This window comes from Paecilomyces variotii, assembly GCF_004022145.1.
Source record: "Paecilomyces variotii strain CBS 101075 chromosome Unknown C8Q69scaffold_4, whole genome shotgun sequence".
Classification (NCBI taxonomy): Eukaryota; Fungi; Ascomycota; class Eurotiomycetes; order Eurotiales; family Thermoascaceae; genus Paecilomyces; species Paecilomyces variotii.
Window position 1 is genome coordinate 45,876 of NW_021167143.1, and position 15,885 is coordinate 61,760.

The following is a 15,885-nucleotide window of genomic DNA, read 5'->3' on the forward strand; positions in this document are numbered from 1 at the left end:
GATGGTGTTTTTTCTTTCCGAGTCTGCTGACAGTGTTAGAACTAACAGATCTTCCATGAAAGGTAAATAATATTATGTGTGTGTGTGTGTGTGTGTGTGTGTGTGTGTGTGTGTGTGTGCAATTTTCTGGTTTCTTTTGCTTGACCGGTGAGGATATGTAGATATAACCTGCGTAATTAGGTAGGTGGCTTGGGTATCAGATCGAGCACGCATTCCGGACAGCTCTGTAAACGGAATATCAAGAAGTTCAAGTTGCTTACAATGCTGTCAATTGTAAAAGAAGGTTGTCCCAATCGTGAGTCTTCCGTGGTTTGGGATAAGAGGTAAAACGATACCCGCGCGTTGCCAAGAAGGGGCTCCATGTCTGAGAAATAACCTTGTCGCATGTTAACTGTGGTTCATGATGCGTTTCGAGTCTTTTTTTTTTTCGTATCCTTTTCTTTTCCACGGGTTTCGCGACTGTGGTTCCTGTCCCGGTCATGCCGGCCGCCGAAAGCTCCACGGCGGATAACACTCCGATCCTTGTACTCCGTATATAGTTGTCAATATATTATGGTAAAGGGCAAAGTATCGAGAACAGAGTGACTGTTAACAACATCGACGAAGGATATTATTGGTTCAGCTGAAACGCGGAAGCTTACGAGTCGGGTGTCCATCTCTACGCGCGATGATGATATAGTAAGTTAATTACTCCGTACATCAAAAGATGATCAAAAGCGTTGCGTCTTACCGGCTCCACCTCCTCCGCCCGGGATGCGCGAAAAAAAAAAGGAAAAAGCTCATCGGAGGTTTGAAGTAGTAGTTAGTAGTTAACAGACCGCGTTCGAGGATGAGAATCCTTAGTGGCCCTTGCTCGCACGAACGTGCATTCTTTTTGCACCGTGTTCATTGCTCCGTATGGAGTATTAATCCATACTCGCAGATAATTTTATGGAGCGAGTGATCAAACCAGCCACAGATCGATCAGAAGCTTCCCGCTCGAATCGCGCCGGCACCGTATAAGCCTGCCCATCCCCCTCGGTGTACTCTGCACGGGAGTAGATCAACTGGTTATGCCGCCCTTTGTTAGGAAGATCAGTTACTGATCGCATGGGCCCTCTCTTTCTTCGACTTTCACGGATGACTGCGGACGACGACGCACGGACGAGCTGTGAAACATCGGCCGCTCGAACAACCGCGTGTTCCCTCTCTTAGTGCCCTTGTTATTGTTAGGTTCTTCTGGACCTTTTTTTTTTCTCTCTCGCAGGGACGGATGATGTTAGTCATGAGGACTCTGACTGCATGGAGAGCTGGCTGATAACTCGCATATCAAGAAGATGTGGCTGAGTTAGCGGGGACTGGGCGGCTAAGAGCAGACGAACGATCGTACCGTTGCGGGCAGCCAAGAGAGTCCAAGGAACCGAGACTATGATGGTCCATCGGCCTAGTTGACGGGTTTTCAATCTCTGCTACCTTTGGGTTCCTAGCGGCGGCTTTAGTAGGCCATCTTCCAGCGATGAGAGGCCGCCACGGTTCGATTCCACGTCTCATCGATGATCCAACCCGTCAAGACGATCAGCGGGTGCTTGGCGGCGTTGGACGTGCCGCAAGTCGTCGTAAGACATGCGCCGTTAAGGTTGCTAAAATTGGGGATGGCAACTGGACTGGATGAGAGCGCTGGGGTAAAGAGTCTGGTGAAGTCCAGGGCGACCCGGTCCCCAGATGATGCTGAAGAGCCCGATCAATGGCGGAGACGAGGACGACGCGCGGTGATACTATGCTTGGTGGAGAATTGAATTGATTTAGATAGTTATCTAGTGCGATCCAGAGGGGATGACGCCAGCTTCTCTCGTTCTCTTTCTCTTTTTCTCTTCTTCTGTGGCAGACGACGCATCGGTCAGTGTCAGCATTCGTTTGAGACATGCTCAGGGATCCGGAACAACACACCCCAAGAAACATTCTTTTTTGACCCTTTGGGGTAAGCTATCGGGATTCACTATTCTCTCGGAGGGCGCGGGAGTCGCGGACCGTCAAGACTAGTCATCGTTCAGCAGTAGTATTAGTAGTGTAGTAGTTACTCTAGTTCTCAGGTAACAAATAGTAGCATCTCCGGTATTACCGGCTCTTGCTGGATATAGGTTAACCACGGGAATACGCAGAGAGAACAGACAGACAAGACAGTCAGTCAGTCAGTACTCAGTAGGAACTAGTTCTTTTTGCCTCCCCGTTTCTTTCTCTCTCTCTTTCTTCTCCTCAGTCTGGTCAAACCACCAGCACCACCACCATCCCTCCTTCGTTTTCTTTTCTCTTATCGTTTCTTCTCTGGGCCGCACCAACTGCTCTGCCCTGTTCTCGGGGACGAAGATCATCGTGAACAAGCGTCCGTCAGCCTTCTAGAAGACCGACGTCATTATCTGCAGCACTTTCGCTTACTCTACATTCCTCCGGTTCTTCGCTTTCCGCTTCCAGCCCTTCCACTCGCTTGATCATAGTTCTGTCCATGGAACAGCCCAGATAGACGCCCTCATCGTCCCCAGAACGTCTCTCTGGCGCCAGTGGAGAAGACGGGTTAAGAACTCCCCTGCTCCCGGTAGTCATCTTCTCTCCTCGACCTCTTCTGTCCTCGGTATTCTCTGCTCCTCCCAGCCATTATCTGGCATCCGACCTCGTCGCTTTGGCTGTCCCCAGGCCGAAGATCGCTCCGGTTTACAGACTCCTCTCCTTCGAGTTGAACGGTCGAACAGGCTTCCCGTTCTGACACGGACGATCACCCGTCATGGGTCGCTCTCGAGGTAAGTAGATCGATGCTTGAGATCGGATCGGATCGTGCAAATGTTTATCGCGGATTGCTGACCCCCTTGCGTCGCATCAGTTTTCTCTTTCATATCGACCTTCGGGCCTGGCCGACATCATCTCCATGGCCGTGACAATCAAGACCAGAGTCCCGCGGCTTCGACAGCTGCCATTCTATCGAAACCACAGGTAGAGCCCAAAGTCGACAACCCGTCCCCAGATCAGTATGCGTCAGCGACTACGCGGGAAGTGTCCACGGCTTCGGCCGCGACGACGATGAGACCAGAGCGCTTCACTCTACGTCCTGCGTCGATGGCCTTTTCCCTGCATCCCCCATTGATGGATGTCACGGAAGACACGTTACCCGAATTGTTTCCTATCTTTACCTTTCTGAATAGTCATTCGAATAAGCTGTACCAGGAAGGGTACTTTTTGAAGCTGAATGACTTGGATTCGCGTATGTAGATCACTGTGGGCGGAGAATGTGGAAGTGAATCTGTCTGACGTGAAATTGTAGATGGACGGCCGTGCCCCGATCGACAATGGGTCGAATACTTTGCACAGCTGATCGGAACGGTCCTCTCCTTGTGGGATGCGTCTGCGCTGGACGCAGCCGGTCACGATGGAGAAGTTGCGCCGACGTTCATTAACCTAGCAGACGCCTCGATCAAGATGGTAAGATTATCCTCTACTTTTTGTGTGCTCTGGAGACAGTTGCGTTAATCAGATTTCGCACATGTGTAGATCGATCAGCTGCCCACGCGAAACCCAGGAATTCAGCCGTTGCAGAACGTGCTCAGCGTATCGACCGCGGGCAAGAACCGATATCTACTGCACTTCAACTCCTTCCATTCCATGACGCAGTGGACGGCTGGTATCCGTCTGGCGATGTTTGAACATGCTTCTCTGCAGGAGGCCTACACCGGCTCGATTATTGCGGGCAAGGGCAAGATGCTCAACAACATTCGATCCATCATGGAGCGCACTCGATTCAAGCAAGAAGACTGGGTTAGAGTGAGATTCGGCGCGGGAACGCCCTGGAGACGCTGCTGGTGTGTCATCAACCCGCCCGACGAGAAGCAGTACCAGAAGCTGCAGAAGACGATGAAGAAAAAATCGGCCTATGACAGGCCTCCTCCCATGCCCACTGGAAACATCGAGTTCTATGAAACCAAGAAGACGAAGAAGACGAAGCCCATTGCTACAATCACGGGTGCATTCGCAGCCTACGCCATCTACCCCCAGTCGAAGCCGTTAATCGACCAATCCACTTTGGTCAAGGTCGAAGGGCAGATCGTCATTCATTCACAACCGGAGTCGACGACGGAGGGCTTCGTATTTATCATGCCAGAGGTGCACCCGGCCGTGTCTGGCTTCGAAATGATGCTGCGATTCCTCTTCCCCATTTTCGACACCTTCTCTCTCTACGGTCGGCCGACGCGTCTTCTGGCGGATACAAACAACGCAAAGAGCATCATGTTTGCCTTCCCAAAGCACAAGCGATATGGCTATCTAGATATTCTGGATGTTGCCAGTTTGATCCAGCAGGAGGGTAGCCGGAACTGGAGCGAAGGAGAATGGAGGAAGCAACTGAAAGACGCCACTGCTCGCCGGATGGCCACTCAGGGAAGCCGGACTGATAGTATCAGAACGCGCCGTCAGAGGGCGAGTCTACCCTCGCGGAATAGTACATTGCGGTATCGCGACTCGAAGCGGTCTGTGACTACCCCTGCAGTACATCTCGAGTTCAATCAATCTGCAGATGCCGTGTACGAGGCTTCGCCAAAGGCCGAAACGGTTTATTCAACACCCACCCACACACGTGCCGCTTCAGATACCACTGGATTTGCTATGGGTCGTCAACGCGAATCGTACATGCCTACTCCTTTGGAGAAACCTCACCCGGAGTCTTTGGAGAGCGAAGAACGGCCTAGCACAAAGGAATCCAGCGAACACACTAGTTCCGACAGTGAGACGAAGGAGTTGCAGGCCACCCATGCGGAAACTGTGGTACAGCATCTTCGACCAAGCTCACCTCCGTCCCCGGTGGTCAGCCCGCCGGCCTTTGCACACAGCCCTGGAGAGGTTCCTCAGACTAGACCATTACCTTCACCGGATCTCAGGAAGGCCAAAGTCCGGATGTCGGACGCCACCCTTTCGCAACTTGTTGAGGCAGGAAACTTGAGAGGATTGGCCAGCGCCACGGAACGCAAGGATCCCGGAGCCGGAGGGATAGACCAGCGAGAAGTAATACATGATGATACCAGCATGTTTCGTGCCACTGCTAACGCGAACGTCTTCCCCCAAAGGACTCCAGGGAATAAGACTGCGACCCCGGATGAGCGCCCCCCGTCCGTGCCCGTTCATGGTTCCTATGATCTCAACGCCAGAGTTCAGGATGTTGCACACTCCTCCCCTCAGCGCTATTCGCATCTCCCCCAGATCGATACTACCAAAGCTATCACACGGAAACCTGTGCCCCAGCGACGACCGGAGCCGCCAGCTGATAGCCCCAGCGAGGCCAGTCTAGGAAGTTTCCGGCACGCTTTTGATGAGGAGGCTCTTAATCGTATCGTTGCCCGCCAGACATCATTCTCTACAGATCGAGACTGTCGGCCAGATGAGGAGAGTGTCTATGATGACGACGACGCCTCGACTGTTTCTCCTGATTATGCAAGCACTCGCAAGTCCATAGACAGCAAAAATTCTCAGCAGTCAATCCCGAGACCAAGGATGGGCGTGTTGAAGACCGTCGGGGTTGATCCTGAACCGGAAGAACTAGTTATCGGTGATGCTAAGTACAGGCGTGACGCTCCACCAACGCCGAAAGCAGAGATCCCAGCGGTCGATTTCGGACCGACATTGTCCTACGTTCCGACCACCAAGAGCCCTCGTGCACCGGATGCTTTAGGCGAATTTGGACATCATCGAAAAGGTTCTGATGCTACTGTCGGTCGCAATGAGATTCTGGCCGGAGTCAGGGAGAGCCCAGGAATGGCGAGGCAGGACCGTCCTCATTCCAGATCTCCTAGCGGAGATGAGCTTCGTCGCAACGTCTATTGGCAGCCAGGCATGGCTTCTGCTCGCCCTTCCACCCCCGGTCAAACTTTGACACCGGAGCAATTCGTTCAACAGCGGGCCGTCATAAACAGGAAGCCATCCCCGGCCTACGCCCATCAGCGCAGCTCTTCAATGACACCACCACCCAGACCATCCTCGGCTGATTGGAATGCTCATACGCGTCGTCCTTCATACATTAAAGAGTTGCCAGTTCGCCCTCAGTCTCGCGGTGCCGGTAGCACGCTTGGTTACAATGATATCACTTCACATCTGTCTGCCAGAGAACAGGAACATATTGCTCGAATTACTGGATCGTCGTTCTTTAACATCTCATCGAATAACAGTAGGCAGCAAGCTCCCATGAATCCGGCTACTCTTGTGGGTGCAATCGATGTCCGCGAGCGAGAAAGGCAGAGTATGAGGGAGGGAATGAGCAATCAGATGGTTGAATATGCTATCGCTCAACGTCAGCAACAAGAACAGGCACAAATGTACGCTATGCAGCAGCAGCATGCTCGTGGCCATAGCATGTACAATCTTCCGACGGCAAACCGCACGTGGGATGCTCTCACTCAGATAGACCAAACGTATTCGATGAACGGGCGTGGTCGACAATCTTGGGCGGGGCAGTTTCAGCCTCAGCAGTCAACGCCTCCTATGTCTCAACCGAATCAGTATTTCCAACAATATCCTGGCACCTATAGCGATGCTGGGGTGCAATTCTCGCATAATCGCTGAGTGTCTCCCAAGGATGGACCTCAGGATTTGAGACTGCACTGAGATCCATGATGACCAAGCATTTACTTTCTACTTACGTGCTTATTTATCCCCCTTGCATTTTAACGGCGTCTAGTGTTCGTGCAGATAGAATGCGCCGCCTATTTCTTGCAGCAAGAGTCCCAGTCATAACATACCTCTGAGTGTTTCCTTTTTCTGTGTTTTCTCTTATTTGGGTTTCAATTGATTTCTCTTATTCCAGTTGTGCCAGATATTTCCTAGATCTGTGCCCCGCTACAAGCTTTATGCCTGCACGAATCCCACAAGAGTAAGTCGGCAATTAGTCGCATCTTCTGCATCCTCATCATCGAACGGAGTTGGCACATAGATCAGGCGTCTTGTTCTTGTTCCATGTCTCTGTTGGTATCCATTCCTTGTCCTTTCCTTTTAAGTTGTCATATTGCCTCGCTATGAGACCAGTCGCGATAAGAGCAAGTTGTGGTTTTCCTCCTCATCATCAAAGATTTTGTTCTTGCTATTTTGCTTCTCCCTATGCAGCAGAATGGAGTTAGACATCTACTGTAGTGTACTCTTGTTACATAGTGGCCAGATGTTTTGAATACCGATACTTTTTCTCTCCTGAGCACTATTTCGTAGTTACTTGTTACCTAGTAGGAAATCTCGAGTCTTAATGCTTTTACCATGCGTAAGTATCAAGGAGGGTTAATCCGCTTTCTTTTTCTTTTTTTCCCTCTCCCAAAATTGTCCCAGATTGAATGCCGCTAGAGATAACTAAAAGCACGCATCGAAGCACAGAAAACAAGGCTAAGGCAGACAGAATACACGAGCCTAACAGTGGCAGGGGGGATAAAGCAATGAGAAACACAAACAAGAACAAATCCGTTGAATAAAAAGAAAAGTAAGAACGCCTTCCTTTTGCTATTGGATGAAACTTCCAAAGAAGAGGCTCTTTGCTTCGCTATATAGCTAAGCTGCAAAGAAACTTTCCCACCACTATGGAGATAAAAGAACAAGAGAATCATCTCTTTATTCCTTGCTTGTCCCTGAGTCCTGGGTTTGTTCCATCTCTATATCATCTTTTGTTTTTTTAATCTTTTATATATCTTGCTGAGTATTTGAGGGTTGGCTTTAATTGGAATGAAGCTTCTTCACTCTCAACGCGCCCTCGTACAAGCCACGGTCGATGGCGGCTGCTACGGTCAATGTACCTCCCACAACGGCACAAACGCCGGTGAGGAAACCAGTGAAGGTCTTGGGACGTGTCTCCCGGTTGATGACTTTCATGGGAGAGATGTCGTACTGGAAGAAGACGCCGGGTAGACCACCTTGCGCGTGGACACGTTCCTTGTGGCCTTCTGCGGCGTCGTTGCCGCCCATAAGAGATCGTTTGTGAGATGTGACGGAGTACTGGTGCGTTTCGATGCTGCCTTGAGCGCCGTATCCGAAGCCGTGCTGGCCGAGTGGTGCCTTGTCCAATGCGGTATGGATTGCGCTGGAGAAGGTAGGATCCCAGCCCAAGGGGAGGTAGGAAGTTGATACGACCTTGATGAAATACATGAAGTTGTAGGCTGGGTCTTGAATCTCTTGTTTCGTGCCATCAAGAGGGTTGGTATGGTGGTGGTCGGTCCACTGCCAGCGGTCTGCGAGCTCATCGGGGAGCTGTGGACCGAAACGCAGCTGATGGATCTCGTGGGTCATTGTGTGTCTCTCTGCCTCTGGGAGATTCGGATCAAAGTAGTTATCTAGGTCGTGAACGTGCATGTTACCGTTCGTGAAGCTGCGGCCGGGGGCGATGTGGAAGTTCCCGACGACCTTGTTCACTTGGATAACACCCTCCAGACGACAACCTTCCTTCCGCTGTGCCTCGAGTCTAGCTGTGTAACCTTCTCTTTTGCATTGTTCGACATTCCTGCCGTCTCCGAAACTCCATTGTTTCAACGCGTATGCTTCTCGGACCTCCTCACAGGTGGTACAGCAGCCGGGTTTGATAGTGTTCGGGGGTGCGGGAGCTCCAGCGCACTCGCCGCAATATTCAGGATCGAGATGCGCTGCACTGTCTTCCTTCGCGTGGCTGCATTGGGGGAAGATGTCAGCATTGATCTAGAGTGACCGTGAAAGTGTCAATTGTGGGAGGGCTTGCTGCTCACAGTTCAAGTGCCTGGATATCAATGACACCACCACCCTCCGCAGGCGATCTCAGTCGCACCTTGTTAATTCCGTGGACGACACCCACTTGCTGTTCTCCTGAGACATCCATCACATCGAGTGTCAATAGCTCACATGGAAGCCGCGGGAACGTCATGTTTAGATGGATCTCCATCCTCTCTCCTGCATAGTACCAACATAATATTTAGCTTGCGCCTTCTTGACAACTCGCATACGGAATGAATATCTGTCTCGTTCTATACCTCTTGACTTATCCACGATCAGCTCCGGCTCAACAACGATCCGTCTATAATCCGCCCATTCTCCCCAGACCAGCCATAGGATGACGATTAACGAAACTATCGTGACAATGCCGCCCGATGCGGTGCGGATGCGCGCATCCTCCACTGTCTTCGCGAAGGCATCTAGCCTTGTAAACCGTGATTTGGCAGGCATATTATCTTTTATACTCGAGGCACCATGGACGCGAAGAGAGCGATGGTCAGAGGTAATTACGCGATGCAGTTCAATGGATAACCACTTAGCGCCTGCGTCGAGGGCTCTGGGAGAAGTAGTTAGCTGCAACAGACCATCCGATCCACCCAAGGCTGAGAATGCTCCAGAGAATGGGCAATTGAGTCGTGCGAACGAAGAGAAGAGAGAAATCAAGACTGGTGATGCGGCCACCTTCGCTATCAGCAAAGAGCACGCCTGAACCCTTCCGGCAAGCTGTCCAATACTCCGCGTACTACTTGACTCCTTGTATGAAATGCCCGGTATCGCTGTGACAATACCTGAGGCCAGACAACGCTTGGTGATTGGATCGCGGGGCACATCGAGAGCTAAGCCTCTTTGGGTGTATCATGTGACATGCATGCGATCTGCTGCCTTGCTTAGTCATCTCCGTCATCGCCTCAACAGGAAACTCTTGCTTCACGTCAAGCCTATTCTTTGATCTTCATACCCTCATTCAACTCACCCAAGAACACTTGACGCTGGGTGCGTTTTACCCAGCCACCTACATTTGTAACATCTCTTTATTCTTAATACTGAGCTCTTCTACCTTTCGAGTCCTCAGCCCTTCTGTATGCGCAAGCCATAAAACGGAACGGCAATAGTTGAGGCGCTGAGCGCTCCGTCTGCCTCGACATCCTATTTTTGCAAATCGCCTACCGTTCTCTATTTCCTTGCCGCTGGAGGGATGTTGAAGATGTCCGCTGCGACCATGAACAGCACGAGAAACAGAGGCCCTCGCGGCAGATCTAACGCCCCGGATCGCGGAGGCATTCGCAAACGAGGCGCTACGCGTATGGACCGTGACGGTGATCTGGATATGGATGGGCCAACCGGTCGTGGCCGTGGTGGAAAGAGGTCGCGCGGTGACTCTGGACGAGGCACACCAGCTGGTGGCCAGACGCAGGGCCGCGATCAGAGAAGAGCCGGCCCCGATCGTGAGAGAACTTTAAACGCCATCCAGAAAGCGCTCACTGGCAAAGTCGACTCTCAAGCCAACATTAGACAAGCCAGGGGAGGATTGGAACAAGTCAGTGTCACTGGATGGAAGCAGAGCAAGGCGGCATCCAACCCCGACGGTGGCCTTGAGAGTCTGGTCGCATTTCTTGAAAAGAAAATCACCCCGCAAGACTCGAAGGCCCCGAACAGTGCCCGCGCAAAGATAACAAAGGTATGTGTGAATCGACATCTGATGGTTACCGACATGGATTCGCAGCGTCCTCTCCGGTGTGTTCTCGTTTCATGACGGTGTTCCACGACGACGACCGAGACTACTCCCTAGGCCTTATCGCATCTTCGTTTTGGGTGGCTGCAACACCTCCAAGGTCTCTTTAGCCTTGCTAACATTCATTAGTCGCGCGTTGAAGGCGACTCCCTCATAGTATCTATTCGCCCAGAACTTCTAGACAGGATGCTTCAGATCAATGGCTTCACTTTTGCAGGCGCCCCTCTTACCATCCAGCGCTACGGCGGCGCGGCAGGAGCAGGTGAGCCGACAACGGCTGACACCAAAGCCAAAATGACTGCATTCCTCGGCAAGCGCTACTACCAGCAGACAAAGTTGCTTGATCTTTCCAATCTTGCCAGCGACCCGGATCTGCTGGAGATGGGCATGTTCAACAGCATGTCTACCCAATCGAAATTCTTCCCTGCTTTGATGAAGGTGTGGGAAATGGGCTTTGACAACGCGAAGGCTAGACGCGAAGCTGTTGAAAGTGTCAGTCTCGCGAACAACCAACTATCTAACATCTCCGTTGTTACTACCCTATCGCAAACGTTCCCCGACCTCAAAAACCTCGACCTATCCAACAACGCTTTCAAGGACGCGCAGGCTTTGATCAACTGGAGATGGAAGTTCCGGCATCTCGAGTTCCTCGACCTTAGCGGCTCACCATTCAGCGCCGATCCTAAATTTAAGGATACGATGCTCAGATGGTATCCGAGATTGAGGATGTTGAACAACATAGAAGTTCGGACAGCGGAGGAACTTGCCGCTCAGAAGAAGACGCCTATTCCAGTCCAGGCTCCATATCTCCAGGATGACTCTCAGATCGCGGAGAACTTTGTCAAAGCTTTCTTTGTCGGATTCGACAACGACAGGAATGATCTGGTGAATGGTATCTACGACAACAGTTCCACATTCTCTCTCAGTGTCAATACAGCCGCCCCGCGAGCCTTACAGTCGGATGCGACTGCCAGCTGGGACCAGTGGATCAAGAAAAGCAGGAATTTACTCAAGATCAGCCATCTTCCCGCTCGTATGTCTCGTACTTACACCGGGGCTGAGAAGATCCGCGAGGTGTGGAATACCCTGCCGAAAACGAAGCACCCTGACATGATGGCTCACCCAGAGGACTGGCTCATTGAATGTCACCCGGTCCCCGGTCTCCCCGATCCAACTGGACAGAGTGAGACTGGCGTCGGTGGTCTTTTGATCATGGTGCACGGCAAATTTGATGAGATCAACACGTCCAACCCGTCCAAAGTCGAGACTCGGAGCTTTGACCGTACTTTCGTGCTTGGCCCCGGTGGTGGAGTTGGGGGCTTGAGAGTGGTCAATGACATGCTCTGTTTGAGGGCGTATGGTGGCAACGAAGCTTGGGGACCAGACGGCCAGTCGGCCACTGTCAATCCTCAGATAGCTCAGCCACAGGCAGCACCGGCAGTCCCGGCAGTCCCGGCAGTCCCTCAGCCCGTTCATCCACAGGCTCCTGAAGGTTATGGTATGCCGGCACCAGGCAAAGCAGAAGTCCAAGTTCAACAAGAGCAGATGGTTCTGGAGATAAGCTTGAAGACCAAGATGACTCTGCAGTATTCAGAGATGGCGCTTTCAGGCAACTCTTGGAACATGGAGGCCGCGTTGAAGAATTTCGAAGAACTGAAGGTGAGCTCACTTCGCACACGACGTCGACAATCTGTTCTCTTACTAACTTGGGTGTAGACACAGGGCAAGTTGCCTCCTGACGCCTTCCTCCCTGGTGCTTGATCAGTTCCTCTACTACACGAGTGCACATCGAGATGATTTCTCTTCAGTTTCATAAAATTTTTATTTTCTCACGAAGTCGACTCTGCTGGAGACGTAAGCAGGTGATCGTTGTTATCTTTGTAAAATTATTACGCATATCACGGAATTATGTGCATGGCATGGCGAATCACAGGGTGTTAATTTTGTACTGGTGATTGAAATTTGGTTCCTATTTTCTCATGCTCGAGCAAACGAGGGGAAATTTGAGATTCTACTGTGTTTATCGAGATTGATACCAAGTCGTGACCACTCGACTAAATCAAAACAATTGCATTCTTTTCTAGTGTCGATCATTGTTCTTCAGAAATCATAACTTGATTACCACATATCTGAAGTCACTATACGTACAACCCTAACAAGGTGTCAATAAACTATATATAGTCTATCGTGGAGTCCGACATATAAATAAAGGATGATGAGGGAATCCATCAAGATGAAACAATAATAATGAACGGCGTGCTGGATGCCAAGCTGCTTGGCACTAGACCACTTCGGGAGCTTCATCAACTCCCCGACTTGGTCGCTACGTTGGTCATTACGAAGCCACCATCGCAAGACATTGTCCTTGTTTGTAACGCCAGAACGGTGCTCTGGAGAACTGGAAAGCGATCGGAATAAAAGAAATCGGTGTTTCGACGCCCAGAGAGTCGCAGCATGCGCTTTATCCGTTGCTGAAGATCCGATCGAATGTTGTCCACGAACCATATGCCCGCCAACGGAGCTTCGAGTCCCGACCCTCTGGACGCAGGTGAGAAACAAGTTATCGTGAGAATCGGCAGCGCTATTTGAGATCTAATACGTGTCTCAAGATGATTATGACCCCGTCGAACATCTTAACGCTATCTTCTCCCACCCCTCGACTCTCTCGTCGGTCTCGAAAACGTCTCAAGCGCTCCGTGCATACGAGAAGGAATTAGACAATGACATAGCCAGGCTGGTGGAGGAACAGGTCACCTCTAATGCGGAGAGTGTCGAGCGGATCCAGGCTGCGAAGGCAGACCTTTCGGAGCTATTCAAGAAGATCGACGATGTGCGCGAACGGGCATTGAAAACGGAGCAGGCGATCACGGAGATGACGGCGGACATAAAACAGTTGGATAGCGCAAAGAAGAACCTGACTCTGTCAATGACGGCACTGAAGAGGCTGCAGATGCTGACGACGGCATATGAGCAGCTTCGCGCGCTCAGCAAGACTAGGCAGTATCGCGAATGTGCTCAATTGTTACAGGCGGTGATCCAGCTTATGGCACACTTCAAGTCGTACCGCTCTATTGATCAAATTGCGACACTCAGCCGTAATGTTGCGGATATCCAAAGAGAGCTGCTCGAGCAGATCTGCGAGGACTTTGAGCTTGCCTTCGCGAAAGGAGAGGTGGCCCAGAAGAAGAACACTCTAGCCGAGGGTTGCTTGGTGATGGATGCTTTGGGAGAGAACGCCAGATCCAGGCTGGTTACGTGGTACTGCAATACGCAATTACGAGAATATCGCCAAGTATTTAGGGGTAACGAGGAGGCTGGCTCTCTGGATAACATATCCCGCAGATACTCGTGGTTCAAGCGCATGCTGAAGACGTACGACGAAGAGCATGCTGCTATATTCCCATCTGCTTGGAGGGTGAATGAGATATTGGCCAACGTATTCTGTGAAAATACCAGAGATGATTTCAAGGGTATCCTGTCGAGATCTGTGAGGAGTGGTCAGGCATTAGATGTCAATCTTCTGTTGTCTTGCCTGCAGGAAACCCTTGACTTCGAACACTCCCTCGACATGCGATTTACCAATGTATCACGCGCATCCATCGATACCTTCGCTGATAGTGAAGCTCCAGTATTCACCCAGGCGATCTCGGAAGCCTTTGAGCCATATCTAAGCGTCTGGGTCGAGGCGCAAGACAAGCAGCTGGCTACCTTGATGTCGAAGTACCGACAACAGCCGCCGAAGCCACCGGATGAAGATTTCAGCCCTCAACTTGTGGTAGCTTCATCGACTGAACTTTTCACGTTTTACCGCCACTGCTTGCAACAATGTGCAAAATTGTCAACGGCAGCTCCGCTTGCTGAACTGTCCAGGGTATTCGCAAAGTACCTGGATCAATATGCACAGAATGTTCTTCTGCCCTACATCAGTGAAAGGCCTACGGGGCAAACTCCGTCAAAGGTCCCCTCGTTGGAAGATTATATCCTAGTCCTTAACACGGCAGATTACTGCTATACGACTTGCAATCAGTTGGAAGACAAGATCAAGGGCAGAATTGACGAGAATCTTAAAGAGAGCGTGGACCTACAAAGCCAAGCGGATTCGTTCATGGGCTTGGCGAGCGCTGCTGTCCGCGGACTGGTTCGGAAGGTAGAGGTCGAATTGGAGCCTTGCTGGCGGGAAATGCGAAACACACCTTGGACTAGACTCGAAGGTGTAAGCGACCAAAGCTCATATGTAGGGGAGCTCATGACAAGAATAAAAACAAGAGCAGAGGAGATCCTACAGTTGCTGCACAAGCATCAGTATGCGAGAGCATTTGCTGATCACCTGGTGGAGCTAATATCTAATGCTTTCCTATCGAATATCTTCCAGTGTCGGCCTGTGTCTGAGACTGGCGCTGAGCAGGTAAGAAAGAACCAACCTCTAATGATCTGAAGTCTCTTAACACGTACTTAGATGCTCCTGGACTCCTATACTTTGAAAACCGGTCTCTCCTCTTTGCTCCCCGCACCGGCTCCAGCAGGTTTCGTGAAGCGTGTCAACACCAGCTTCTCAAAGATCGAGACCCTTCTGAAGACAGTCCAAGTTCGACCATCACCCCCGGAGGCTCTCGTTCAAGCGTACCTTGTCCACATTGCGGACCGCAACGATGGCAATTTCCGTAAAATCCTCGATCTCAAGGGCATCCGCAGCCGACAAGAGCAGAACAGCCTTGTGGAGCTCTTCCAGGCCCATCGGTCTTCAGAGCGCTACGCCCCTCATCTCCAACAGAGCAATCCGATTCTAGCAGCTTTGCAGCCCAGCTACTCATCCACAACTACCTCCTCGACTTCAGTCTCTCAAGGTCTGGGCCTCAGCACTCTAGGAACTTCGGCCGCAGCATCGCTCGGTTCGTCGAATCTACCGACCCGGTTCGACCCCTCCGTCCTAGGTTCTGCCCTCATCTCCGCCGCGAAGGATGGTGTCGACCGATTCGGAAACCAAAGTCTGGGTACCCTCGGCTCCGGCGCAGGCGGCGGTGGCTCTATGGGTGCATCGGGGACTTTATCTCCCTCGGCATCGTTCAGCGGTCTCAGCCCGGGCGGCGAAGGCAGTGCGGCAGCCAATCTCAATGAGAATTTGAAGAATATTGGGAAGTTCTTCCGGCGGGATCTGGGTGGGCTTGGTGGCAGGTTTGGAAGGGGAGGAGAGGATGGCGGTTCGAAGTAAACCAAAAACACCTAATTACTTCGGCATCCATGTACGAATAATATACCAGCAGCACTCAGTGAAGTGAAACCGTTGCGATTACTTGTGACGTTTACTTGTCCCTTTCTTAAGATACCTGATTATATAGTGACCGCACGGGAAGTCATGAACGTATATATATATACTTTTCATTGTTTTGAATCTAGGCCTTGTGATTCCACTACTAACTAACGCAATGTCCAAC

At 51.2% G+C, this 15,885-nt stretch overlaps 4 protein-coding genes across 4 annotated transcripts; 3 read left to right on the plus strand and 1 right to left on the minus strand.

The window, feature by feature from the left end:
• Positions 1-2,755: 2,755 nt before the first annotated feature.
• On the plus strand, positions 2,756-6,570 carry C8Q69DRAFT_506127 (PH domain protein; the record flags this gene model as incomplete). Its single annotated transcript, XM_028632771.1, has 4 exons — positions 2,756-2,771; positions 2,852-3,229; positions 3,290-3,447; positions 3,517-6,570. The coding sequence occupies 4 exons, from the start codon at positions 2,756-2,758 to the stop codon at positions 6,568-6,570; spliced, it is 3,606 nt and encodes a 1,201-aa protein (XP_028485558.1).
• Positions 6,571-7,698: 1,128 nt separating this feature from the next.
• On the minus strand, positions 7,699-9,171 carry C8Q69DRAFT_486062 (COPII-coated vesicle membrane protein Erv46; the record flags this gene model as incomplete). Its single annotated transcript, XM_028631875.1, has 3 exons — positions 7,699-8,641; positions 8,718-8,898; positions 8,979-9,171. The coding sequence occupies 3 exons, from the start codon at positions 9,169-9,171 to the stop codon at positions 7,699-7,701; spliced, it is 1,317 nt and encodes a 438-aa protein (XP_028485559.1).
• Positions 9,172-9,679: 508 nt separating this feature from the next.
• Positions 9,680-12,673, plus strand: C8Q69DRAFT_463040 (mRNA export factor mex67). The gene is made up of 3 exons (XM_028630352.1): positions 9,680-10,399; positions 10,583-12,112; positions 12,170-12,673. The coding sequence occupies exons 1-3, from the start codon at positions 9,917-9,919 to the stop codon at positions 12,212-12,214; spliced, it is 2,058 nt and encodes a 685-aa protein (XP_028485560.1). The 5' UTR covers positions 9,680-9,916; the 3' UTR covers positions 12,215-12,673.
• A 115-nt stretch (positions 12,674-12,788) lies between these two features.
• Positions 12,789-15,813, plus strand: C8Q69DRAFT_463042 (Vps53-like protein). The gene is made up of 3 exons (XM_028630353.1): positions 12,789-13,001; positions 13,063-14,858; positions 14,910-15,813. The coding sequence occupies exons 1-3, from the start codon at positions 12,941-12,943 to the stop codon at positions 15,660-15,662; spliced, it is 2,610 nt and encodes an 869-aa protein (XP_028485561.1). The 5' UTR covers positions 12,789-12,940; the 3' UTR covers positions 15,663-15,813.
• The last annotated feature ends 72 nt before the right edge of the window (positions 15,814-15,885 follow it).

Bases quoted from the DNA above. Each gene is read 5' to 3' on its own strand.
- C8Q69DRAFT_463040 (XM_028630352.1), top strand. From the start codon at position 9,917: ATGTTGAAGATGTCCGCTGCGACCATGAACAGCACGAGAAACAGAGGC. The intron at 10,400-10,582 runs GTATGTGTGAAT...AACATTCATTAG, and splicing joins CCCGCGCAAAGATAACAAAG to TCGCGCGTTGAAGGCGACTC. The intron at 12,113-12,169 runs GTGAGCTCACTT...ACTTGGGTGTAG, and splicing joins AGAATTTCGAAGAACTGAAG to ACACAGGGCAAGTTGCCTCC.
- C8Q69DRAFT_463042 (XM_028630353.1), top strand. From the start codon at position 12,941: ATGTTGTCCACGAACCATATGCCCGCCAACGGAGCTTCGAGTCCCGAC. The intron at 13,002-13,062 runs GTGAGAAACAAG...ACGTGTCTCAAG, and splicing joins TCCCGACCCTCTGGACGCAG to ATGATTATGACCCCGTCGAA. The intron at 14,859-14,909 runs GTAAGAAAGAAC...ACACGTACTTAG, and splicing joins CTGAGACTGGCGCTGAGCAG to ATGCTCCTGGACTCCTATAC.